The 23,873-nt window shown below is 56.3% G+C and overlaps 3 protein-coding genes and 1 long non-coding RNA gene across 10 annotated transcripts in view; 3 read left to right on the top strand and 1 right to left on the bottom strand.

Annotated features, from left to right (window-relative positions):
* Window positions 1-1,097: 1,097 nt before the first annotated feature.
* CCR10 (C-C motif chemokine receptor 10) lies at window positions 1,098-2,471 on the top strand (the record flags this gene model as incomplete). Its single annotated transcript, XM_082440821.1, has 1 exon — window positions 1,098-2,471. One exon carries the CDS (start codon window positions 1,098-1,100, stop codon window positions 2,235-2,237), a length of 1,140 nt encoding a protein of 379 aa, XP_082296947.1. The 3' UTR covers window positions 2,238-2,471.
* A 1,983-nt stretch (window positions 2,472-4,454) lies between these two features.
* Window positions 4,455-13,192, top strand: PLEKHH3 (pleckstrin homology, MyTH4 and FERM domain containing H3). Of its 7 annotated transcripts, none has more exons than XM_082440782.1 (13): window positions 4,455-5,046; window positions 7,047-7,102; window positions 7,443-7,522; window positions 7,621-7,812; window positions 7,899-8,056; window positions 8,168-8,288; window positions 9,075-9,381; window positions 9,968-10,175; window positions 10,414-10,550; window positions 10,843-10,975; window positions 11,171-11,604; window positions 11,907-11,979; window positions 12,808-13,192. In XM_082440782.1, the coding sequence occupies exons 1-13, from the start codon at window positions 4,885-4,887 to the stop codon at window positions 12,979-12,981; spliced, it is 2,235 nt and encodes a 744-aa protein (XP_082296908.1). In that variant the 5' UTR covers window positions 4,455-4,884; the 3' UTR covers window positions 12,982-13,192. The 7 variants fall into 7 exon arrangements, 6 of the variants coding, with proteins under 6 accessions (XP_082296908.1, XP_082296909.1, XP_082296907.1 ...); XM_082440783.1 differs by having other exon boundaries at window positions 11,171-11,629; XR_014257377.1 differs by having other exon boundaries at window positions 4,456-5,046; window positions 11,907-12,098; window positions 12,808-12,946.
* An 897-nt stretch (window positions 13,193-14,089) lies between these two features.
* On the bottom strand, window positions 14,090-19,152 carry LOC309650026 (tubulin gamma-2 chain). The gene is made up of 11 exons (XM_082440817.1): window positions 18,876-19,152; window positions 18,470-18,582; window positions 18,103-18,270; window positions 17,726-17,794; window positions 17,323-17,402; window positions 16,790-16,916; window positions 15,684-15,770; window positions 15,421-15,570; window positions 14,854-15,006; window positions 14,609-14,770; window positions 14,090-14,485 (listed from the first exon to the last, which is right to left on the bottom strand). Exons 1-11 carry the CDS (start codon window positions 18,922-18,924, stop codon window positions 14,288-14,290), a joined length of 1,356 nt encoding a protein of 451 aa, XP_082296943.1. The 5' UTR covers window positions 18,925-19,152; the 3' UTR covers window positions 14,090-14,287.
* A 119-nt stretch (window positions 19,153-19,271) lies between these two features.
* LOC309650040 overlaps window positions 19,272-23,873 on the top strand; it is a 30,340-nt gene continuing 25,738 nt past the window's right edge. The window contains exons 1-2 of the long non-coding RNA XR_014257384.1: window positions 19,272-19,328; window positions 21,946-22,063. This is a non-coding gene — a long non-coding RNA (uncharacterized lncRNA). The remainder of the gene's footprint in view (window positions 19,329-21,945; window positions 22,064-23,873) is intronic.

The following is a 23,873-nucleotide window of genomic DNA, read 5'->3' as shown; positions in this document are numbered from 1 at the left end:
CTCACTCCACTTTGCAGATGAAAAACCTGAGGCTCAGACAGGTCAGAAAACCTACTTAAGATCACACAGGTGGCTAGCAAACGATGATATTCCAAAACCCATTCTTTTTCTACTGGCACGGTAAAGAGAAATTATTTTTTAGGACGTAGAATAGTAAAGTTAGGTAAAGAGGGCCCACGGACCCTAATCCCCACCGCCCTCTTGGCCCTTCTCCCCGCCCCTTCCTTCCTGTCCCACTAGTTTAACTTCTGTCCCCAGTGGCTTTACCTCAGAAACCCGAGTAGCCAGAGATGGGGACTGAGCCCGCAGAGCAGGTGGGAGTGGGGGAAGGGGGGGAACGGTTACAGAGAGGGAGGGTAAGGTGAAGGTATGGGATTCCCTACCTGGCACCAGGCCTCTGCCATGCTATGACCTACCTAGGATGCCTGGAGCCCTCTGGGACCAGGGGCCCTCCAGATAGACAGGGCTGGTAATGAGACGCTGCGGTTGGGGGACGGGACTGGGGTTGAGAGGGAGGATGAGCTGAACCTAGAGATCTAAGGTCCCAACTGAGCCCAGAAAACCTGAGCTCCAACCCTTACGACCCCCTTGTCATGAGTAGTTCAGTGCACCTGTACTGGAGGCTTAGAGGTGGGGGTGAGAAGGGGTGAAGGGAAAGGAGACACAGAAAACCTCTCCAGACCAAGCATGGAGTCCAGGGACCAGGTCTCAGGCAAAGTCTGCATGTGGGTGTTCTTCCAGGAGAGGGCGCTGCAGAGGAACTGAAGCGCTAAGATTTACTAATAATACAGACACCTGGCCTATGGAGAGCACAGATGCTTCACATTCATTATCTTCCTTATTTCAAACAACCCTGCCGGGTGGGCTGGTCAGGATTTCTAATCTCGACATTATGTATTAGGCAACTGGAGAACCAGAAAGAGCAAGTGATTCACTCAAGGTCACCGAGGAAGCTGGATGTAGAGGCAGCAGGGGTGCAAGGGAAGCCAAGGCCTGTCTGAGGGTGTGCTAAGAAGAGTGTGGAGAAGAGTTTATGTCTTCTCCCCGGGTACTGTACCATTGTACCTGGTCACACAGGAGCCCCCAGCTTGGAATGCATGTGTGGGAGGGGGAGGTGTGTGGTGGAGGCATGTCTCATAAGATCTCTCTTCTCATTTTGGCCTCCCCAGGTCTCCTGGGGCCCCTACTCCGGGGACGATGAGGAGGCATACTCGGCTGAGCCGCTGCCAGAACTCTGCTACAAGGCCGATGTCCAGGCCTTCAGTCGGGCCTTCCAACCCAGTGTCTCCCTGACTGTGGCTGCGCTGGGTCTGGCCGGCAATGGCCTGGTCCTGGCCACGCACCTGGCGGCCCGACGCGCTGCCCGCTCGCCCACCTCCGCGCACCTGCTCCAGCTGGCCCTGGCCGACCTTCTGCTGGCTCTGACCCTGCCCTTTGCCGCAGCCGGGGCTCTGCAGGGCTGGAGTCTGGGAAGTGTCACCTGCCGCGCCATCTCGGGCCTCTATTCGGCCTCCTTCCACGCCGGCTTCCTCTTCCTGGCCTGTATCAGCGCCGACCGCTACGTGGCCATCGCGCGGGCCCTCCCAACTGGACCGAGGCCCCCGGTGCCGGGCCGCGCACACTTGGTCTCAGTCATCGTGTGGTTGTTGTCGCTGCTCCTGGCGCTGCCTGCCCTCCTTTTCAGCCAGGACGGGCAGCGAGAAGGCCAGCGGCGCTGCCGTCTCATCTTCCCCGAGGGCCTCACGCAGACGGTGAAGGGGGTGAGCGCCGTGGCGCAGGTGGTCCTGGGCTTCGCGCTGCCGCTGGGCGTCATGGCGGCCTGCTACGCGCTCCTGGGCCGCACGCTGCTGGCCACCAGGGGGCCCGAGCGCCGGCGCGCGCTGCGCGTCGTGGTGGCCCTGGTGGCGGCCTTCGTGGTGCTGCAGCTGCCCTACAGTCTCGCCCTGCTATTGGATACTGCCGACCTCCTGGCGGCCCGCGAGCGGAGCTGCCCCGCCAGCAAGCGCAAGGATCTGGCACTGCTGGTGACCGGGGGCTTGGCCCTCGCCCGCTGCGGCCTCAACCCCGTGCTCTACGCCTTTCTGGGCCTGCGCTTCCGCCAGGACCTGCGGAGGCTGCTACGGGGTCGGGGCTGCAGTCCAGGGCCTCACCACCGAGGCCGCTGCCCCCGCCGGCCCCGCCTTTCTTCCTGCTCGGCTCCCACGGAGACCAACAGTATCTCCTTCTGGGACTACTAGGGCTGCGAATCAAGAGGAGGGGGGCGGGCTAAGGAAATGATTCCAGGGAGGGTAGTGGGAAGGGGGAGTAGGTGGGGGACACTGAGAAAGAGGTGGGGACCTCAGGAATTGCTTCTGTACTTTGGCACATTAAACTGACAACATGGAAATGAGGGGCAACCCAACAACTGTTACTATTTTTGAGTCACCGGCTTGGAAGTGATTTGTAGCAGGGCAGAGCTGGTGGGTCCCCCCCCGGCCCCGCCCCTTCGCACTCCGCCGCGCTTGGTTCTAAGTGGAAGGCGCTGAGAGCCTGGGTGGGGGTGAGGGGCTGCTAAGCCTGCTAAAGCTCTAGGCACTGACACCCCCTCCACCTTCACCCGGTCTCTGCCAACAGAGGTGAGGTGGGGAAGCTGCCAGGCGCCGAGGGGCGAGCGTTCCTCCTGAAATAGTGTAAGAAAGAGCTTTCTAACAACCAGAGTGCAATCCAGTAATGGCTGCCTTAGCAAGTACCGAGTTCCCGGCCTCTGGAATGTTCCGGCTGAGGCTGTCGGGGACTGTGTGTGTGCCTATGCCTGGTGTGAGGGTAGGAACGGGGCCAGGAGATTCCCGTTTTGGGTTGCATTCGATTACCACTCTACAGTCCCGTCTAAGGTTCGCTGGTGGAGAGAAAAAAGTTATTTGAAAAGTTGAGTCGCAGTTTTTCACCTTGGAGAAAATCCAAGGAGAGAATTCCAATTTGCAAATTTCCAAAGAGTGGTTATCACGGGCGGGGTGGGGGTGGGGTGACAGCCATTCTCCATCTTCCTTGGGGACGGGGTCAGAGGGAATGTACTGAGCCTGCCGGAAAGAGAGAGGTTAGACAACGGAAAGAACTTCCCGGCAGGCAAGGGCCTGGGATCCAGAGAGGGAACAGAGTATATGGTGTGGTGTTTCCACCCCTAGGAAGTCTCAGCGCAGGCCACTCTCATCTGGGGCGAGGGCAAGGCTGGGATGGCCTCTAAAGACATTGATTCCTGGTCTTTGTTTTACACAGTCACGACAGGCAGGATGGTGTCCACGTGCGACAACTCTCGCAGTTTAATATCCGGTCAGCCAAGCTGCCCCGACCACTCCAGCCTGGAGTCTGGGGACCCAGGGCAAGAGGGGCGGAGCGTGGCGGGGATGTCTCCAGGGAGGCGCTGGCCTGCCGTCCCCGCCCTGTCCCGCCGCGCCCAGCTCGGGCTAGCCTTCCTTCTCGGAGTCTCCGGCGGCTGAGACCAAGAACCACGGCCTCCAGGGGTCAGGATCCAGGGAAGTCCCGGACATAGCGCCGATCTTCAAAGGGTCCCACACGCCAGTCACTGGGGGCCAACCTGGAACCCTCCACCAGTGATCTCAGGAATCGCCGCTGAGTCAGCAACGCACGCGCGCGCCCGCGGTCGCCCTGGCCCCGCCCCTCCTCTGGCCCCGCCCCGTCCTCTTAGAGCCTTGGTTAACCCCTTCCTACACAGAACCGCAGGATAGTCACCCTGAGAAGCCTCCACTCCATTCGAAGACCACGGAATTCCCTAGAATCCGAAGTCACTCTCCCAACTGGAGTTCAGTGAGCTGTGCGCTCTACATTAGATTTTATTTCCGGCCTTGGTCTGCACTCTCCCAGAGTCTCTGCCTCAGCTTCTTCACCTCAAAAGGAGGTGACTCAGATCGCGGAACTGGACTCCTTCATCCAGGGGCGGAGGGCTACCTCTAGGGCTGTGCTTGGCGCAGGTAGCTAAGGCTCTTTCCTTTCTCTGGAACTCTGAGACGAGACAGGGGTGCAGAGGGCAGCAGTCGGAGCCTTTCTCTATGCGCTATGGGCACTTTGTTCTCCAAAGCTCCTGCTTGAGTGCTTTTAATTTGTTGGTTGGTGAGCCAAGAGTTAAAACAAGAGCCTGAAGGCGGGCTTCCGTGACGTCCCTAGAAGTCCGTGTCCGACCTCCGAAGCGGGGGCGTGGCTAACATCGCATTGCCCCCTCCCTCCTTATTCTCCTGCCCCTCCCCGCTGTCACCAAGCCAGGGACACATGATGCAACCCGCCGCGGTTTCAGTAGCTTGATTGGTGGCCGCGCCCGGCGCCAGGCACAGGGATTGGACAAAGGAGGCTGTGACGAAAACTGGACACAGCCCTGTAAAGAAGGGAGGAGAGAAAGAAGGGGGGGGGCCGAAGGGGAGGGGGTTGGGGAGGCGGGGTCCCGGCACTGTGCTCGCGCCCCTAGCGCGCCAGTCCCGGGGCTGCAGGGAGCGCAGCGCGCTCGGCCCGGGCCCCGGCCACCGGACGCCCTACCGGACACGACCCTCCCTGGAGCTTGGACAACTGCCCACCTCGGACACTGCACCGGACACTGCCCCCCACAGGGCTGGACACTACAACGGACACTACTTCCCAGCTCCGGACATTGCTCCCTCCTCCCCCACCCCCGCTTCCCCCCTCCCCCTCCGGGGGCCCAGACTCTGAGCCCCCCGCAGGCTCTAGCTAGCGACCCCTTGCACCCCAGAGCCAGACACCGCCTCCTCCCAGTCCCCCTCTCCCTTTCCCTCCTCCCTCCTCATCTTTCCCCCCGCCCGGGTCGGAACCCCGCCAGTTTCTCCGACCCCCTGCAGCTCGGCCCCGGCTGCCCGCACCCCCATCCCCCGGCTGCTCGCCCGGATGCCTCTCCCCGGGGGATTGTGGTGGCTCCTCTGCTGCCGTCGAGGCTTTACTCTTCTGCACCGGGACTACGGGGACGGCGAGCTTAGCGGGGACGGGGACGAAGACGAGGACGAGGAGACCTTTGAGCTACGGACCCCGAGTCCAGCGGGCGGCGGGAGGGTAAGTCCCGGGGGGTTTGAAGCCTTGTCTCAATCCCTTTCACTACAACCGGCCGTCACGCCTGATCCTGCTCCAGACTCCAGCCAAACGCCGTGCTCTTGTGGACTGGGGGCTCGGGAGACGTTTTTGCCTGGGGGCCAGAAGCCCCCGAGAGCTCAAGCAGCAGCCCGCCTTGGGATGTGCCTGTGGGCCTCGCGCAGCACGCTGGGCGCTGTCCACCTGCTGGGGGCCCTGAGGCAGGGGAGGCGTCACGCCTGGCCCGACCTGGCCCAGCCTCTCCCTTCCCCGCTGGGCCCGCGTCCCATCCCGTCTCCTTCCGCCTCCGCCAGCGCCGAGGAATGTGGCGAGGCCGGCTGGGCGGCTCGGACACCTGGGTCCGCTCCGCTTCCAATTCTTGAGCGCTGAGCGCTGGGGCCAGATGCGGGAGTTCCCGCCGCAGGGACCTGGGCAAGGGGAAGCAGGCATCCTCAGACTGGGGTCCGTGGCGGGGACCCCATGGAGAGGGAGCTGGGGGCCACAACTCTCCGAGGACCCCTCATCATTACCCTGACACTCAGGGCCTCCCTGGTGAGGCTCCTGGGGAATCCCCGAGGGAATGGTGAGGGACACTCGGCTCCCGGGTTTTGTCGAACCTCCCCGTGGCGAAACTGAGGCTCTATTGGTGTGGGAGACCATCATCCCCTGACGTCCCCTCTCTGATGCCCCTGCACGCCAGCAAGCAAACTCCGGGCAACCAGACTCGCGTGTGCTGTGGCCTGGGTCAGGCTCCCTTCCCCCGCTCAGGGGTCCCCAGCAGGCCCGGTGGCTCAGTGCCCGGGTGGGGCGGGCTGCGCCGCTGGGGCCGGCGCCAGCACCTGGCGGAGGCGGAGGGCGGATAAATATAGAGGGGGGGCGGGGAGGGAGGGAATCAGGGGACTGCGATTAGGGGAGCTGGTCTAAGAGAGGGGTCAGCACCTGCCCTTATGGTGGTGTGGCCGAGAGCCCCTCTCAGACCCTCCAGAAGATAAGAGGATCTGCGCCTCCCGAAGGCACAGGACCCAGGCGTCCCCAAGGTTCCAGCCTGAGCAGGGTCAGCTTTGTGAACCACTGCCATTGCCTCCCTCATGCTCCACCTCCACCACCACCCCCCTCCTCGGAGCTTGGGGACAGGTGTCCCTGGCCCCCTTCCCCCACCTCCCCCTCCTGACTTTAGCTGCCTGGATGCAATGGGACTATGGCACAGTTCCCGCCTGACCTGGCTCCCGGTTGGGTTTTAGGCCTTTCTTAGACCCCAGTCTACAGTAGAAGTTCCAGGGCACAGGGGGTGGTAGAGGGAGGGCAAAATCCTGGACTGTACCTCCCATGGAGAGTATTCTTCAGCCTGGCCTGAGCCCCAGCAAAAGGACAGGGTCTTTACTTCCTACTGAGTTTCAGGGGTCCCTGTGGGAGGGTATAAGAAGCTCTTGGAGAAAGCCCTATACCGAAAGGGTCCCTCTTCCCTTCATTCACCTCCGTGCCTACCGCCTGCCTGCCAGCCTGAACGCCCGCCAGCCAATGAAGGGAAAATGAGGAGGAGGGGGTGACTTCGACTGCCAGAGCAAGAAAGGACTTCATCCACCTCTCCCTCTTCACAGATTGGGAACCTAAGGCCCAAAGACTCGAAGGGGCTTGCCAGGGTTCCTCAGCAAGTTTGTAGATCCGAGTTAGCGGTTGAGCCGGTATTAGAACCCAGGTCTCCTGACTCTCTGCCCAGTGCTTTTTCTACTCTACCCCAACACTTGATTGTCTCTTTAAAGAATCACAGAGACCAAGCGAGAGTCTTGGCTTCTTAGCTTGGGCTGTTCTGTAGAGACTGGTGGAAGGGGCGAGCCCAGTGGCTTCAGCTCGCTCAGTCGCAGTCACAGTCACCATCCCACTCCTTGATTCCCCAATCCCCTGAGCAGCGCTGTCCTGGGCCAGAAGCCACTGGCATCCTGGGAGGAGGGTTCTTAGCCTGAGGGCCACCCTGCCTGTTTCCCCAGGGCCCCCTGGATGTGACGCTGACTCAGCCTGTGAGGAGCGGGCCAGTCTCAGACAGGTGAACTCAGCCCCTGCGTCGCATGGTCTGGGACCCCCATCTTCACCGTCTTCCCTCCCGCGGTTGTGCAATAAGGGAAAGGCCTTACGCCGGACGCTGTGGTTTGGCCGGGGTCCCGGGGGGCGGTCCGGCTGGGGGCGCGGGGAGGAAGGGGGGGGGGGTCCGGGCTATTTCTGGTGCGAGGTCAGAACGGCCCAGCGGTTCCCACAGCCTGGGGGAGGGGTGCCCAGCCCGGGGAGTAGGCACCCCTCGCGGTCTGGGGAGCCCTTAGAGAGGAGCCTCCTGGAGGCGGGGTGCAGGACCGGCAGGCTTGCCCAACCCTCGCTCCCCTCTTGCCCAGGCTGCAAAGCTGGGAGGAGACACGGAGCCTCATCCCGGAGAAGGGGCCGTCAGAAGACGACCCAGACGTCGTCGTGAAAGGTGGGGAACCACCTCATGCGCTCTAGAGGCCCCAATCCCAACCCTCCACGGGATAATGTCTTCTCCTGCTGATCCCCTTTCCCTCCTTCTCCCCGCAGGTTGGCTGTACCGCGAGCCCCGCGGAGGAGGGGCGCGGCCCTGGTTGCCCCCGCGCCGAGCCTGGTTCGTGCTCACCCGGGACTCCTTGGACCAGTTCAGCAGCAGCGGGAAGGGGGCGCGGCGCCTGGGGAGCCTCGTGCTCACCAGCCTGTGCTCGGTGACCGGCCCTGAGCGCAGGCCCAAGGAGACCGGTGAGACCTCATGGGGATTCTCCCACCTCCCTAGGTAGCTGCCCCAGCCAGCCCTGATTGACCTCCGCGGCCTCTCTTTCCCCCAGGTCTGTGGTCAGTGACCGTGTCTGGCCGGAAGCATAGCGTCCGGCTCTGCTCGCCCCGCCAGGCTGAGGCAGAGCGCTGGGGGGTGGCGCTGCGCGAAGTGATAGCCTCCAAGGCGCCGCTGGAGACCCCCACCCAGCTGCTGCTCAGGGACATTCAGGTGCGAGGGAGGGAACTTCATGGAGAAAGAGGAGGGTGGTGGACCCATAAACTTTCTGGGTTCATGGTGAGCCCCCTTCTCCATCACTTTGATCATTTCCATGGCCTCTAGGAGAGTTGTGGGGACCCGGAAGCTGTGGCCCTTATTTACAGACGGAACCCAATTCTGAGGCACACTAGTGGGGCCCTGTATGCCCCACTTCTGCCCCTGCCCTACGGAGTCAGTGCCCCAGGTGAGTGGTGTCATGGCCCAAGACCCTTGGATGGGGAATCTGAATGCCTCACCTGATAGGGATCTAGGAGTCCTCAGGGGGCCTACCCAGCCCCTCATTTTTCAAAGGATGAAGATGAAACCAGAAGCTGAGCAGACTGATACCCAAGGTAGAGGGGGAGGAAAGCCAGCACAGAAAGTAAAGGCTCCCTTTGACCACCTTCTCTGGATCTCATTCTGACTACTGATGTTCCTTCATGAGTTTTTACACCCTCTATTTTGTTCTTTCATTATACTCTCAACACCATGGCATACTGCCTTTACAAGTGGTGGGAAAGCCACCACCTTGGGAGAATGTGCTGACCTCATCTAGTTATACTTCTCCCCAAAAGGGAATAGTGACAGGCCCAGGTCCTCAAGCTAGAGGATAAAGGGGAGCTGGGAGAAGAACCCTGGTTTTCTGACTCGAGGTCCAACCTGTTTTCTGGCCCATGGTGATAGCTGTCAGTACCCAATTACAGAATCTGAAGGTTGACCCTGTGTCCTTATAGTCCATCCCTCCAAGTTACTAACTCAAAGTGCAGCCTTAGGGGATCTGGAGGGGGAGATTCCCGGGTGGCAGGGGTTGAATTTGGCTCTGTGGGGACGATTGCTTTCCCTTCACTCTTCCTGTCCTTCGCACTCTCCCCTCCTTGCCACCCCTGTCCCCTTACACTCCCTCTGACCTTCCCCTGGTTCACGCCTACCTCCCAGGGCCCAGCTCTGTGTCCCCTCTCCAAACCGTCCCTCCGCCCCCGCCGTCCCGCAGGTCCGGGCTACGCTCCCTTGCGCGAGGAGGCGGTGCGGCTGTTCCTGGCGCTGCAGGCCCTGGAGGGGGCGCGGCGCCCCGGGCCCCTGATGCAGGGTGTGCTCCAGACCTGCCGGGACCTGCCCGCGCTCCGAGACGAGCTCTTCCTGCAGCTGGCTAAGCAGACCTCGGGCCCCGCAGGCCCCCCCGGGCCTCCAGCTACCCAAGACCCTGCGGCCCTGCGGTACTGGCAGCTCCTCACTTGCATGAGCTGTACCTTCCGGCCTGGCGGACCTGTACGGGGGCACCTCCTGGGGCATCTGGAGAGGTGAGAGGGGAGGCGTGGGGGTAAGGCCAAGGCAAGGGAGCTAAGGGGCTGGGAAAGAATGGCAGGTCTTTCCAAAGGTTTTGGCAGATGGAGAACTTGGACCCAGACAAGGGAAGGGACTTGCTCCAAGGTCAGGGCTCTGCTAATATGCATAGTGCCTTTGTGGGAATTACAAGATCATACACCACTTGCGAGCGGAGGAATTACAAAAAGGCTCCCCACTTTGGGCAGCGGAATTATTCAAAGGCTGTTTTTCTCGGAGCTGATGCAGTCCAGCGCCAGGGCTTTTAGGTTGGAAAGAGGAATGCGGCTGGAGTTTGGATTTCAACCCGAAGGAGGATCATGGAAACTCTGGGAAGTGGGAGGGGGCAGTAAAGAGAAAGCTGCCAGGGGCCTTAGAAAGTAATTCTGCTCCATACAGAGCATCGGGGTAGATTCAGAAGATCTGGCCGCGCTGCCTTCAAGGAACTTAGAGTTGGAGGGGAGGGAATCGGCGAGGCAAAATAAACTATAAAGTAAGAAGGCAATAGGGAGGAGGTGAAGGAAAGCCCTCGGAGCACTGACTCTCCAGTTCTCCCTAACCCAGGACTGAGCAGGCGCTCCCGGACTCGGAACTGGCGGAATACGCGCGCTTCATACGAAAAGCGCTGGGCCGGACGCGCGGCCGGGAGCTGGTGCCCTCGCTGGCAGAGATTTCCGCGCTGAGCCGACGGCAGGAGTTGTTGTGCACCGTGCACTGTCCGGGGGCTGGTGCCTGCCCTGTGGCCATAGACTCCCACACCACGGCGGGAGACGTAAGACCACAGAGAAAACCCCTGAAACCTCAACTTTCCTCCCAGCTTCCCATGCCTGGCTCTCCTGGTGCCTGGGCCCTAGGTGTGCCCGAGTCTGAGAGTCATCAGTTGGGTAACGGCTGTATGTGGCGGGACTAAGAGACCTGAAAGACCCCTCCAGTTAGACCCCTCCAGAAGTACTGGCAAGACCCCTGCGCGGTCTGGGTCTGACTTTCCTCTTATGTTCTCACCCCTCCAGGTTGCTCGAGAGCTGGTGGGGCGGCTGGGCTTGACCCGGAGCCGCAATGCATTCGCGCTGTACGAGCAGCGAGGGGCCCAGGAGCGAGCCCTGGCCGGGGGGACTCTCGTGGCCGACGTGCTCACCAGGTTTGAGAAGTAAATGTCCAGCCCCAGCCCTGCTCTCCGTTAGCCCATTCGCCTCTCGGCTTCGGTCAATCCCTAAGCAAACGTTTACCGAGCGCCTGCCACTTGCCCGGAACAGTAAATTTCACTGGTTCACAGACGGATTCTTGTCCGCCGGCGGTTTGCAGTCAGGCTTCAAGGCTCGCCTGCTCTGTTCATTCCGCCCGGGCCCCGCCCCAAACATCTGGCCCCACCTCTTTCCCCTGGGCCCGCGCCTTGGGGGCCCCTGCTTCCCGGAAGCATCGCGGCCTTCTTTATTCTGCAGCTTGGCGGCGGAGGAAGCCGGGCTGGAGGACCCGCCGGACTCCAGGTGGAGACTGTGTCTGCGTCTTCACGGACCACTGCACCCTGAGGGGCTGTCCCCAGACGGTCACGAACTGCCCTTCCTCTTTGAGCAGGTGAGGATCTCCGATATTCACGCCCAGCGAAGACCCGCGAGCCTGAACCCCTCCCTTTCTGGGCCATCGCATTTCGCCGTTATGGCAACCCCTGGGGAGGCGGTGCTCGAACCCAGACCTCAGGTTCCACACCCCGAGGTGTCTTCGCGACGGTACCCCGTCGCTCCCGCGCTGACGCCCCCTGCCTCCCCGTAGGCTCACGCTCTGCTGCTGCGCGGCCGGCCGGCCCTGCCCGACGACACGCTGCGCGCCCAGGCGGCGCTGCGCCTGCGGAGTCTGCACCGAGACTTCTCCCCGCGGGCGCCCCTGCCGCGCCTGGACCGCTTGCTGCCCACCCCGGCCCCGCCGCGTGAAGACCCTCCCCGCCCGGTGCCCAGGCCTCCCCGCTCCGCCGCCCTGCTGGCCGGGGCAATCTGGAGCCCGGGCCTGGCCAAGAGGCGGGCGGAGCGGGCCCGGCGCGGCGGGGCCGGCCGCCCGGCGGGAAGCGTGGCCCGCGAGGGAGGAGGTGGCGCCGGCACGGCGGCTGCTGTGCTGGGAGGCTGGAAGCGGCTACGGGGCATGGGCCGAGCTGAGGCCATGGCTGCCTACCTGGCTCTGGCGGCGCAGTGTCCAGGGTTCGGCGCTGCTCGGTATGACGTTCTGGAGCTGAGCACGGTGAGGGGGAGAAGGGAGAGGGGGACTCTGGCGGCCCGAGCCCCACAGCTTTGCCCCAGAGCCACAGGCCCCCATTGTGGGTCACTTCACTCCCTACACCCAGCACAGCTGCCCATCTCAAACCCCAGGAGTCACTGGCCCTGGGGCCCTCACCTCTGTGGAGCTGTGGATTATAGGGGCGGACCAGGAAACTTCTTGCTCACAGCCATCTCCCCACACCAAAAATAATGCTGCAGGGTCCCCTCCTTCCACCCTGACTCTGCCTGTCTGTCCGCAGGAGCCTGGTGGGGGCGCTCCACAGAAGCTATGCCTGGGCCTGGGAGCCAAGGCCATGTCCCTCTCCCGACCGGGTGAGACACAGCCCGTTCACAGTGTCAGCTATGGCCGTGTGGCCGCCTGCCAACTAATGGGCCCCCATACCCTGGCATTGAGGGTGGGGGAGAGCCAGCTCCTCCTGCAGAGTCCCCAGGTGAGTGGGAAGAGGGTGTAGAAGGAGGAAGGAAGGGAAAGGATGTCAAGAAACATTTATTAAGCATTGAGCATGGGCCAGGTACAGCTCTAGACCCTGGAGATCCAACAGTGATCAAAGACAAACAAGGAGCTTACATCAGAGCCAGCAATCAGACACTAAACAAGGAATCAAGCACTTTTTTTTTTTTTTCTAATTTTTTTGGCCACACCAGGCGGCATGCGGGATCTTAGTTCCCTGACCAGGGATGGAACCCATGCCCCCTGCAGTGGAAGTGTGGAGTCTCAGCCACTGGACAGCCAGGGAAGTCCCCTCAAAGACTATTTAAGACAGTGACAAATGCTATGAAGGAAAGGGTAGTGAGACAGGAAGTGATTGGAGGGGGCCATAGCATTAGGTAGGACGGTCAGGAAAAGATACGCAACAACAGTGACACTTAAGCTAGCCAAAGGAAGATCTGGGGGCACAGCATTCCAGGTGGAGGGACTTGCAAGTGCAAAGGCCCTGAGTTGAGAATAACCTTAGGATATTAGAGGAGCAGAAAGAAGCAAGTGTGATTGGCACATTGTGAGTGAGGGAGAGCAATGAGGAGGAAGGAAAGATTGTAGGGGGCAGCTCATGTAAGGCCTTGGGAAGGAGCCTGGGTGGAGGATGAGAAAAAGGAGAACCCAGTGGCCCTTTGTGTACTCTGACCTCTGCCCTCCCTTAGGTGGAAGAGATCATGCAGCTGGTGAATGCCTACTTGGCCAACCCCTCCCCTGAGAGGCCCAGCAGTAGTCCTCCTCCATGCCAAGACCTGCCAGACACCTCCCCTCCCAGCCAGCACCCGGGCCTGGACGAGCCCCAGGGACAGTCTGGCTGTTTGGGGCAGCTGCAGGACTGAGCTTGCCAAGAGGTCACGACCTCCCTCTTGCCTCCATCCTGGACTTGGACTGCTCTGTGATTTCAGGGAACCATGGACCCTTTTGGCCCTGCAGGGACAGGGCACACCCCACACCCAAGGGCTGCAATGGGTGCAGACAATTTTCTAGTTTGTTTCTTAATTTATTTGTAGAAGAGAAGACACACACAAAAAAATTCCTTATTTACACAAACCCTTCCTGTGGGAGTGTTGTCGGTGGGATAAGTTGGAGCCCCAGAGCTCAGAGCTCCACCTCCGGGGACGCCCACACTCTGGGCTTTTACCAGCACTGAGGGGAGCCTGAACACCACAGGGCTCCACCCTCCGTGATCTTCTGGATTTAACCTCCTCCTGGCCGGTATGCTGCCCTAGGGTGGTGGGTGGGGCAGGCAAGAGGACAGTTTTGGAAGCTGGCAATTACTCATCCTTCTTCCACTGAGTGGCATAGGGGTGGCCTCTTGGCATCCCTGAGGCCCGAGGACAGTGAGTCATCAGGACTGGCACTACCCAGTCCTACCCTGGTGTCCAGCTTCTGGGTCTTCGTTGGGTCCATCTTTAGTGTGCCTACTGCTTTGGGACTGGAACAGAAGAATCCTGGGGCAGGATCAGACCCAAGAACTTCTCTGGCACAGATAAAGAATTTATCAGGATGGGCTCAGCCCTACTTTTATCAGATTGGGCTGAATTGGGATTGATTCCTGAGGATCTAATCGCCTTGTGCCTGGGAATATAGTCTTGGCTTTCTTGACCTGCTCAGAATGCTGCAGGCCGTCCTTCAGTAGCCTCTACAGCCTCTGCCCTGAGTGGAGGAGGCTGGGGCAATATGGGCAATACTGACCCACCCTGGGGCAGGAGCTTAGGCACTGAGGAGACGGCAGACATCAGTAATCCTCTGTAGTCTTGAGAGTAGGACTGGCTCCAGTAGAACAGCTTGGTTCTAGGCAAGGGATGCTCATGGAAACAGTGGACACACAAAGACCGGGACTAAGCTAGAGCAGGTAAAGGCCACCCTACCAACACATGCCTGGGAACTGTGAGGCACCATGGAGATCCTTTTATCATCCCCCATATTCATAGACCAAGGCCTGACTATATTCACAATGAAGCTTTATTACTTTATTAGAGCTAAATAAGCATACCAAGGGTCAGGCATGGAAGGGAGGAAGCAGGGCCAACTCCTGGGCTGGAGAAGAACCTAGAAAGGTTGTTGGTGAGGGGAATTTGGACCAGAGGGACCAGGCATGATGGGGGCTGTGCTTACTGTCCAGGCAGTGCAGTGGGGAGGAAGTCACTGCTCCTGGGTGCCCCAGGAGATGTAGTCTGGCCGCGTGGCTGCATGGTACTCGTCAATAAGCTCCTGCACGACCTCCCTGGACCTGTCCAGCTCGTCAAAGTTCTCCTTGAAGATGTCCTCCTTGCGGAACTGCTCCAGGAAGGCCTCCCGCTTCCGCAGCTTGTCGTACTGCTGGCAGGAACTTTCAAAGAGCTGCAAGAGATAGAAATCTCCAGGAGCCAGTGCAAGACAAGGGGTTGGAATGGATCTGGGGGAGAATGAGGAAGGTGGCTAGTGGAAGAGAGTGGCCAAAGAAGACCAGGAGGCTAGGCTCACCGAGGAGATGCTGGTGTGGTTGGCCATCATGAGCCCGCTGACCCTGTGGGCAGAAGGCAGGTAGGGCGACTTCCTGGACAGGGCCACCTGGATGCTGGCTGGGCCCCAGGGGATGAAGTTGGCCAACTTCCGTTCCCGGATCCTCTGCAGGCTCTTGTGGACCTGGGGTGGGCACAGGAGTGGTGGTGGTAGCCTCTCCTCTACCCCTGTGGGCTCTGGGGGTAGAACGAAGGGGCCTCACCTACCTGGGTGGGGTCCACCTCCCCCTGGATGATGTTGAGGATGGCGATGTAGCAGTGGTTGGTCTGGCGATCCCGGCCCGTGGACACCATCACGTTCTTGGGCTGCAGCAGCCTCCTCATGACGTCCAGGACCGTGGTCTTCCTCACGCTGGCCACCTGAGGGGAGAGTGGCCACAGGGCAGGCCAGCACTCAGGGCACAGTCGAGACACGCACGGACAGAGCAGTAGGCAACACACGTCCCCATCAGACTCGGGGTAGTTTGGCCTCTCTGGGGAGTGTCCTTAGATTCAGGTCCACCCTGAGCCTCTGCTGTGGGATCGGGGATCTCAGTCCTCCCGAGCTTAGCAAGCTCACGCCCTTGTGCAGGAGCATCAGCAGACCCCGTACAGCCCGGGCCCTGCAGGGAGCCACAGGCAGAGGGAAGAGGAGAGCAAGTCAGCCAGGAAGTCGCCCAGCCTGTGCCAGTCACTGAGCGCAGGGCCTCTGGGGGCTGCACGGGGCAGCTCCGGGTGCAGCAGGGAAAAGAGAAAGGCTAGGCAGGGCCTGCTGGGCCTGAGGGCTGCTCTTACCGACTGGTCCGTGGTGAGGGGTGTGTAGCCAGTCATGAGGAAGTGGAGCCGTGGTGTGGGAATGAGCGAGGCGATGAGGCCGATGAGGTCGTTGTTCATGTAGCCGGGGTAGCGCAGGGTGGTGGTGCTGGCTGACATGATGGTGGACACCTGGGGACAGGGGTGCTGTGTCAAGGGCCTTGTCCTGGGAGGCCTCCCTTCCCCAGATGGCACTCTGGCAAGGCGGGGTTCCAATCCAAAAGAGTCTAGGAGTGAGGGCTCACCAGCTGGTTGATCTGAGAGAAGGATGGGTTCTGGATGTGCAGGCGGTCTGTGGCGATCCGGTTCAGGGCTGTGTTGTCCAGCACCACCTAGGGGGACAGAAGAGGGTCACGGCACCTTTTTGAGGAGAAAGGGGGCAGAGAAATAAGTAATTTGCTTAGTCCCCCTCTAAACTCCAAAACTAGGAAGAACTCCAAAACTAGGAAGTAGGTGTGCTAATTTAAAGGGCAAGTACTGTCTCTGGGGCATCAGGAGACACGTTTCTACCACCCAGTGCATTAAACAAATATTTGATTGTCCAACATGTGCCAGGCATGGTGCCTAGAGAAACTATGGAGAGTAAAACAGGCATGGTCTTCCCCCTCACCACATCTATAGTGTAGAGGAGGGAGACCGACATTAAATATAAAACAACAGCAAAGTATAGTTATAGCCTGAAATATGCACAAAGGAATTTGACCTTGTCTCGGTGGTCAGGGAAGGTTTTGCTAAGAAAGTGACCCTTGGGCTGAGAATGTAAGCATGAGTAGGCATTAAACAGGCTAAGTGGAGTGGCTTCCCTGGTGGCACAGTGGTTAAGAATCTGCCTGCCAATGCAGGGAACACGGGTTCGAGCCCTGGTCCAGGAAGATCCCACATGCCGTAGAGCAACTAAGCCCGTAAGCCACAGCTACTGAGCCCGCGTGCCACAACTACTGAAGCTCGCACGCCTAGAGCCTGTGCTCTGCAACAAGAGAAGCCACCACAATAAGAAGCCCACACACCACAACGAAGAGTAGCCCCGCTCGCTGCAACTAGAGAAAGCCCGTGCGCAGCAATGAAGACTCAATGCAGCCAAAAATAAAATTAATTAATTAATTAAAAAAAAAAAAGAGGCTAAGTGGAGACACGTGGGGTGGGGGGGTGTTATTCACTTTGCTGAGAGTCTTGCTGCCTAAAAGGACTATAAGAAACTTGGGATCAGGTCCTTATTTCATAATTTGGTCCACCAGGTACGGTTTTGTTGGTCCTCTGTTCTCTGGGCAAGGGCTTGGGAAGGGCAGGGTGTAGGTGTCTCTCTGGGTTGGGGAGGTCGACCAAAGCCCCCACCCCCTCCTCGCATGCTCACCACACAGTCTGCATTCTGGGTCAGCCTCTTGAGCGTGAGCAGTGAGTTGTAGGGCTGGACCACCACATCGCTCATCTCATCCTGGTTGGGAAACACTGAGTATGTCTGCACCAGCTTCTTGGGGTACCTGGGGGTGAGGAAGAGGGAAAGGGGAAGGTGACATAGTAAATTGGAAGGACTCCCATCACTGCCCATCTCTATCTTCTCTAGGGATAACAGGGGCCATTCCTTTCCAAGTGCCACCAACATCTTATACAAAAGGGGTGAGGGCAGAACTGAGTCTTCAGAGCCCAGAAGCCAAAAAGGATAAGCCTAAAGCATCAAACCTCGTAGGTCCCCTTCTCCCCCTAGGCAAACCCGCCTCCTGGGAGTTACTGCTTCCAAGATGTTCCCTGGGTGGCCAGGCTCTGTTCCTACCTATGACTCAAAGGTGGTAGTGGTAGGCCTTCCAGTCCGAAAGAAAAAAGCGATAAAAAGGAAAGACATTACCCAGGGAAACAGGGCTAATGCCCTCTCCCCAAACACAGGCTTACCTGTCATTCAGTCGCTCTAAGAGGTAGGAACCCAGGCCAGAACCGGTGCCCCCAGCGATGGAATGACACAGCACGAAGCCCTGCAAGGGAGGGATGGAGAGGCAGTCTCCAGGGATCTGGCGGAGAGGCTTCAGGCTTGTGTCATTCCCCACTCCCAACACGCTCATGTGTCAAGGCTTCCTCTATGTCCATCCAGACTGAAGGAACTGATGCCATCCAGATTAGGATCTCCTTGAGGACAAGGACTGTACCTTATTTACCTCACTATCTCACATCTGATACTCAATGGAAGAGTTCTGAATTGAATTGCCCCCATCACACATCTGATCAGGCTATCTCCTGACCTTTCCCCAGCACTTTTCAGCTTCCTCCCCACCCCCACCCCCCAGGGAGGCAGCCTCACCTCTAGGCTGTCACTTCCATCTGCTTCTCGGTCTATGATGTCAAAGATGTCTTCATGGATTTTCTCACCCTGTATAGAGACATGAGGAGGGAGGATGAGGATGAAGTTTCTGGAGAGCATCTCTTTTCAGCACCAATAATTCTACTCTCGGACACTGCTGCCACCTCAAACAGAGGGCTCTGGCCCTCCCCCCAGAAATGCTACTTTGCAAATGGTTTGCACAAAGTTTGCATAAACCTCTCTCTGGCTGTCCCTCTTATCAGGGTAATCCCCTTGTCTCTTATTTATTGTCAGTGTGGGCAAATCCCCAGACTGCTTGTTCCTGCGTTGCCCCAGAAAGGGAACATCAAGAATCTCTGGGATGGCCACCTGGATACCTGGGAGAATCCGCTGGCCCAGTTGTTGCCAGCTCCTCCTCCATGCTCTGACAGGTAGATGTTCTCTGGGTTGTAGAGCTTGGCGTAGGGGGAATTGAGGATGGAATGGATCACCCGCGGCTCCAGGTCCAGCAGCACCGCCCTGGGGATGTAGTGCTCATCGTCTGCCTGTCAAGGGGAGTCCAGGATCGGGCCCAGTAAGCTCGGGCCCACCCAGTCCTCCAGTCCTCCCAACTCTGGCTCCTGCCTGCCCTCCCTCTTCAAGCCAGCCGCCCTGGCTCCTTTGCCCAGCAGGTTTCCCAGTACCAAGCCCTTCGTTTCAGGCCCCATGGGCCATTGCCAACCCTGGCTAAGTCGCTGGGGGCACCTGGTAGAAAAAGACGTCCTTGCGGTCAGTGCCTTCGGTGGCGAACTCCTCCACGATGCCCTCGGGGCTGATACCATGCTCGGCGCACAGCTGTTTCCAGAACTCGAACCCAACTGGGGGGGGAGAGGAGAGACGCCTGGATCTGCTAGAGCCGTAAGGCCTCAGGAGCCCAGGGTGAGGCTCAGAGGCTGTCACACTCAGAGGGTGGGCCCAAGAGTCTGGGAGCCGTGACAGCCGGGGACTGGAGGCAGGGCTCTTGGTCTGGGGTCCGGGACTTGGTTCATCATGCGCAGTAGGGCAGGGGGTTCATGGAAGGGAAAGGGGGCGCTGGAGGATGCGAAGCACTCGGGTGGGACCCGAAGGGGCAGAACCGGAGACTGGCTGGGCCCGGCGATCGTTCGCTCACTCTGGTTGCCGCACTGGCCCAGTTGCAGGGTGATGATCTCCCGGGGCATCGCTTTTCAGACGAGGGCGCGCCAGCCCGTCCAGGCCAAGCGGGAGTCACGGCAGGGACTAATGCCTGGCAGCCGGACGCGCAGGACGTGGGGAGCGCGCGCTCTCTTCGGCTTTTGACGCGGATGCTCAGTCTGCGCGTGTGCAGTGCGGGCCTCCCCTCGGCCGGCGGCCGCGGAGCCCAACCTGGGCATCTTCTCCCCCACAGCAGTTGCAGCTGGAATTCCGCACAGGCGCAGAGTGAGGCCACGCCCCCTCCTGCCCACCCACCCCAGCTCCGCGTCTGCGTAGTGAGACTTGCCAGGCCGCGGGGTAGCGACTCGGTGTGGGGGAGGGGAGGGGGGGGGAGGGGAGGGGAGGGGAGGGGCGGGCGAGCCAGGTGTCTGGAGTCAGCCGCGCTTTACAGGTAGGTGAGCGGCTATGCCCGCTCTGCTAGATAGAGGGGCTGGATTCAAGCCAATTTTCTTCTTTTAAGTTTCTATTTTTAAATTAAATGTACCTAACAAAATTTACCATTTTAACCATTTTTAACTACAATTCTGTGGGATTAAGTACATACACATTCTGCAACTGTCACCACCATTCATCTCGAGAACTGTCACCTTCCCAAGCTGAAACTGTACCCCTTGAACAGTAACCCCGCCCCCATCGCCATTCTACTTTCTGTCTCTATGAATTTGACTAAATAACTCATATAAGTGGAATCACACCGTTTTGTGCTTTTGTGTCTGTCTAATTTCATTTAGCATAATGTCATCAAGGTTAGTCCATGTTACAGAATTTTATTCCTTGTTAAGGCTGTATAATATTCTGTTGTATGCATATACCACATTTTTAAAAAACATCTTTATTGGAGTATAATTGCTTTACAATGGTGTGTTAGTTTCTGCTTTATAACAAAGTGAATCAGTTATACATATACATATGTTCCCATATCTCTTCCCTCTTGCATCTCCCTCCCTCCCACCCTCCCTATCCCACCCCTCTAGGTGGTCACAAAGCACAGAGCTGATCTCCCTGTGCTATGCAGTTGCTTCCCACTAGCTATCTATTTTACGTTTGGTAGTGTATATATGTCCATGCCACTCTCTCACTTTGTCACATCTTACCCTTCCCCCTCCCCATATCCTCAAGTCCATTCTCTAGTACGTCTGTGTCTTTATTCCCGTCTTGCCACTAGGTTCTTCATGACCTTTTTTTTTTTTTTTTCCCTTAGATTCCATATATATGTGTTAGCATACTGTATTTGTTTTTCTCTTTCTGACTTACTTCACTCTGTATGACAGACTCTAACTCCATCCACCTCACTACAAATAACTCAAGTTCGTTTCTTTTTATGGCTGAGTAATATTCCATTGTATATATGTGCCACATCTTCTTTATCCATTCATTCGATGATGGACACTTAGGTTGCTTCCATGTCCTGGCTACTGTAAATAGAGCTGCAATGAACATTTTGGTACATGACTCTTTTTGAATTATGGTTTTCTCAGGGTATATGCCCAGTAGTGGGATTGCTGGGTCGTATGGTAGTTCTATTTTTAGTTTTTTAAGGAACCTCCATACTGTTCTCCATAGTGGCTGTATCAATTTACATTCCCACTAACAGTGCAAGAGTGTTCCCTTTTCTCCACACCCTCTCCAGCATTTATTGTTTCTAGATTTTTTGATGATGGCCATTCTGACCAGTGTGAGATGATATCTCATTGTAGTTTTGATTTGCATTTCTCTAATGATTAATGATGTTGAGCATTCTTTCATGTGCTTGTTGGCAATCTGTATATCTTCTTTGGAGAAATGTCTGTTTAGGTCTTCTGCCCATTTTTGGATTGGGTTGTTTGTTTTTTTGTTATTGAGCTGCATGAGCTGCTTGTAAATTTTGGAGATTAATCCTTTGTCAGTTGCTTCATTTGCAAATATTTTCTCCCATTCTGAGGGTTGTCTTTTGGTCTTGTTTATGGTTTCCTTTGCTGTGCAAAAGCTTTTAAGTTTCATTAGGTCCCATTTGTTTATTTTTGTTTTTATTTCCATTTCTCTAGGAGCTGGATCAAAAAGGATCTTGCTGTGATTTATGTCATAGAGTGTTCTGCCTATGTTTTCCTCTAAGAGTTTGATAGTGTCTGGCCTTACATTTAGGTCTTTAATCCATTTTGAGTTTATTTTTGTGTATGGTGTTAGGGAGTGTTCTAATTTCATACTTTTACATGTAACTGTCCAGTTTTCCCAGCACCACTTATTGAAGAGACTGTCTTTTCTACACTGTATATGCTTGCCTCCTTTATCAAAGATAAGGTGACCATATGTGCGTGGGTTTATCTCTGGGCTTTCTATCCTGTTCCATTGATCTATGTTTCTGTTTTTGTGCCAGTACCATACTGTCTTGATTACTGTTGCTTTGTAGTATAGTCTGAAGTCAGGGAGCCTGACTCCTCCAGCTCCATATCCATCCATCCATGGACATTGGAGTTGCTTCCACCTATTGGCTATTGTGAATAATGCTGCTATGAACATGGGTGTACAAATATCTGTTTGACTGCCTACTTTCAATTCTTCTGGGTATATGCCCAGAAGCAGAATTGCTGGATCATAGGATAATTCTGTGTTTACTTTTTTTGAGGAATTGCCATACCATTTTCCACAGTGGCTGCACCATTTTACATTCCCACCAGCAATGCACAAGAGTTCCAAATTCTCCACATCCTTGCCAACACTTGTTACTTTAAAAAGTAGACATCTTAATGAATGTGAAGTGGTATCTCATTGTGGTTTCTATTTTATTTTAAATTTAAAAAATTTTTAAACATACAAGCATGATTTTGTATTTTTACTATATATTTTTTTGTTTTGAAATTTTACATATATGGTATCAGAGTGTGATATCCTTTTGTAACCTGGTTTTTTTCACCCTACATTAGATTTTGTGATTTAGCCATGTTGACATATGTAGATTTATTTCATTCCTTTTAACTGCTTCAAAGTATTTCATTGGATGAATAAAACCAGTCTATTCTATTTCCACACAGGGCCAGTTAGACTGTTTCCACTATTCTCTCTTACATCAAGTGAGTACAGGACTCGTCCACTTGTGAATGTGAAGGAAAATATCTCTACCAAGAGCTTGTGCAGCTTCAACTTTACAAGGTTTGGCATATTTTTTCCTAGATGGTTGTACCAATTTACACTTTTACTAGCAACATAATTCTCATTTCTCTATACTCAGTTCCACACGGGTTATCAGATCTTAATTTTTGTCAATCCCACAGATGCTCAATGGGATCTCATGGTTGTAACTTCCAGTTATGATCACAAGTAAAGTTGATTCAATTTTCTTTTGTAACTGACCTTCTGGAATTGCCTGTTCATTTCCTTTGCCCATTATTTTTTCTTTCTATTGAGCTGTTTCTCTTAGACATTTTAAGATATTCTACGAATTTTTTCTTGGTTGTATGGGTTGCAAATATTATGGGGTCTATGGCTTGTCTTTACATTTTGCGTGTGATGTCTTTTGCCTTAGAGACGATTTTCATTTTAATGTAGACAAAGTTATCCATCTCTTCATTTATATTTTGCACGTTTTAGACCTTGTTAAAGGAGCTGTCCCTTCTCCCACTATTATAAAGCTGTCCTTCTGTGTTTTCTTCCCAAAGCCCCATAGTAGTTTTGTTTGTTCCCTGTAGGCCTTTAGTGCATCTGGAACTTATTTGGAGGCCTGCTGTAAGATAGGGATCTACTTTATCTTTTCCATATGGATGGCCAGTTGTCTCTGAACCAATTATGGCAGCGTCGGTGCAGTCCGCCCTCACCCCCACCCCAAACTTCCAAGCACCCGCTCCGACCTGGGCCGGTTTCTGGCCGCTCTTCCGCTCAGTTGGGCTGTCGGTCTGTCCCCGTCTGGCGAGCTTTCTCTGGGAGCCGTTGCAGAGGCGCTGGTGAAAGCACCACGGCCAAGAGTCATGCTCAGACGAGGTGTTTTTTTGGTTTTGTTGTTGTTGTTGTTGTTTTCTCTGTCTCTCTTTTTTCAAAAGAGAACTCGGCCGCCTTCCAGCTCCGACCGCCAAGAATCTTCAGGGTTTCTTTAGAAGGCTCTGGCTCGCCCCACGCCTGCCCCCTCCCGGGCTCAGTTTCCCTCCCCTCACCCCACCGGGCCTCCCCGCCCGCTCCCTCCAGCTCCCGCCGGGCTGTCGGAAGAGCTCGAGCGACCTCCTGGAGTATCGGCAGCCCAGCCTTTTCAGGGAGGATCTGGCTGCTCCCTTTGAAGTTTGAGGGTGGGGTCGGAGCTCCTCCTTTAGCCTCGAAGCTCCCCTCCCCCGACAGATCCGCTCCTTGGGGCTGCCTGTCTTCAGAGACTTAGCCAGGCCCCTCTCCGAGTCTGCCCAGGTGAAGTGGAAGGCTTCGGAGCTGGGAGTGAACTTGCCAGCCCTCCCCTCCTTGTGACTCTGGAACAGCTGTTTGCTTCCTTTAAAATAATAAGCTGAAAGCAGTTTATGAACACTTGTGAAACGCGAGACTTTAATTTCAGCCTTTTCTTGATTAATAACAGTGCCTTGCTCCTCCTTCTACTCTCCCAGAAGTGGGAAAGCTTCCTTCAAATCTTAGTTTATAGGCAAACAGGTTAGAACGTGTGAATTTCTCTGAGTTGGAGAAGTTGCAGTGTAAGTTTTCTCTAAGAAGCCATCTCTGACAAGCTAGAGGCTCCTCCAAGTCTGTAGAAATGGGTTGGAAACTGAGATGCTTGTGTACATTAGCAGAGCTGAGCATAAATCCTCCCAGTTATTAGCAGGCTGTGCTTTCCATTTCTGCTGAGAACTGACCTGTCTATCTGGGTTAAATGAGATGATGCATGAGCACTTATCACAGTGCCTGACATAGTCAACGCTCAACAAATATTAGCCGCTGTTATTATCACGAGATGCAATTGGAACTCAGGTATAGCTTGGCGGCTGCTGCTACA

This window comes from Balaenoptera physalus (genome assembly GCF_965194825.1).
Source record: "Balaenoptera physalus genome assembly, chromosome: 20".
In the NCBI taxonomy this organism is placed as follows: Eukaryota; Metazoa; Chordata; class Mammalia; order Artiodactyla; family Balaenopteridae; genus Balaenoptera; species Balaenoptera physalus.
The sequence above is the reverse complement of the archived record's forward strand: the minus strand, read 5'-3'. Positions and strand labels throughout refer to the sequence as shown.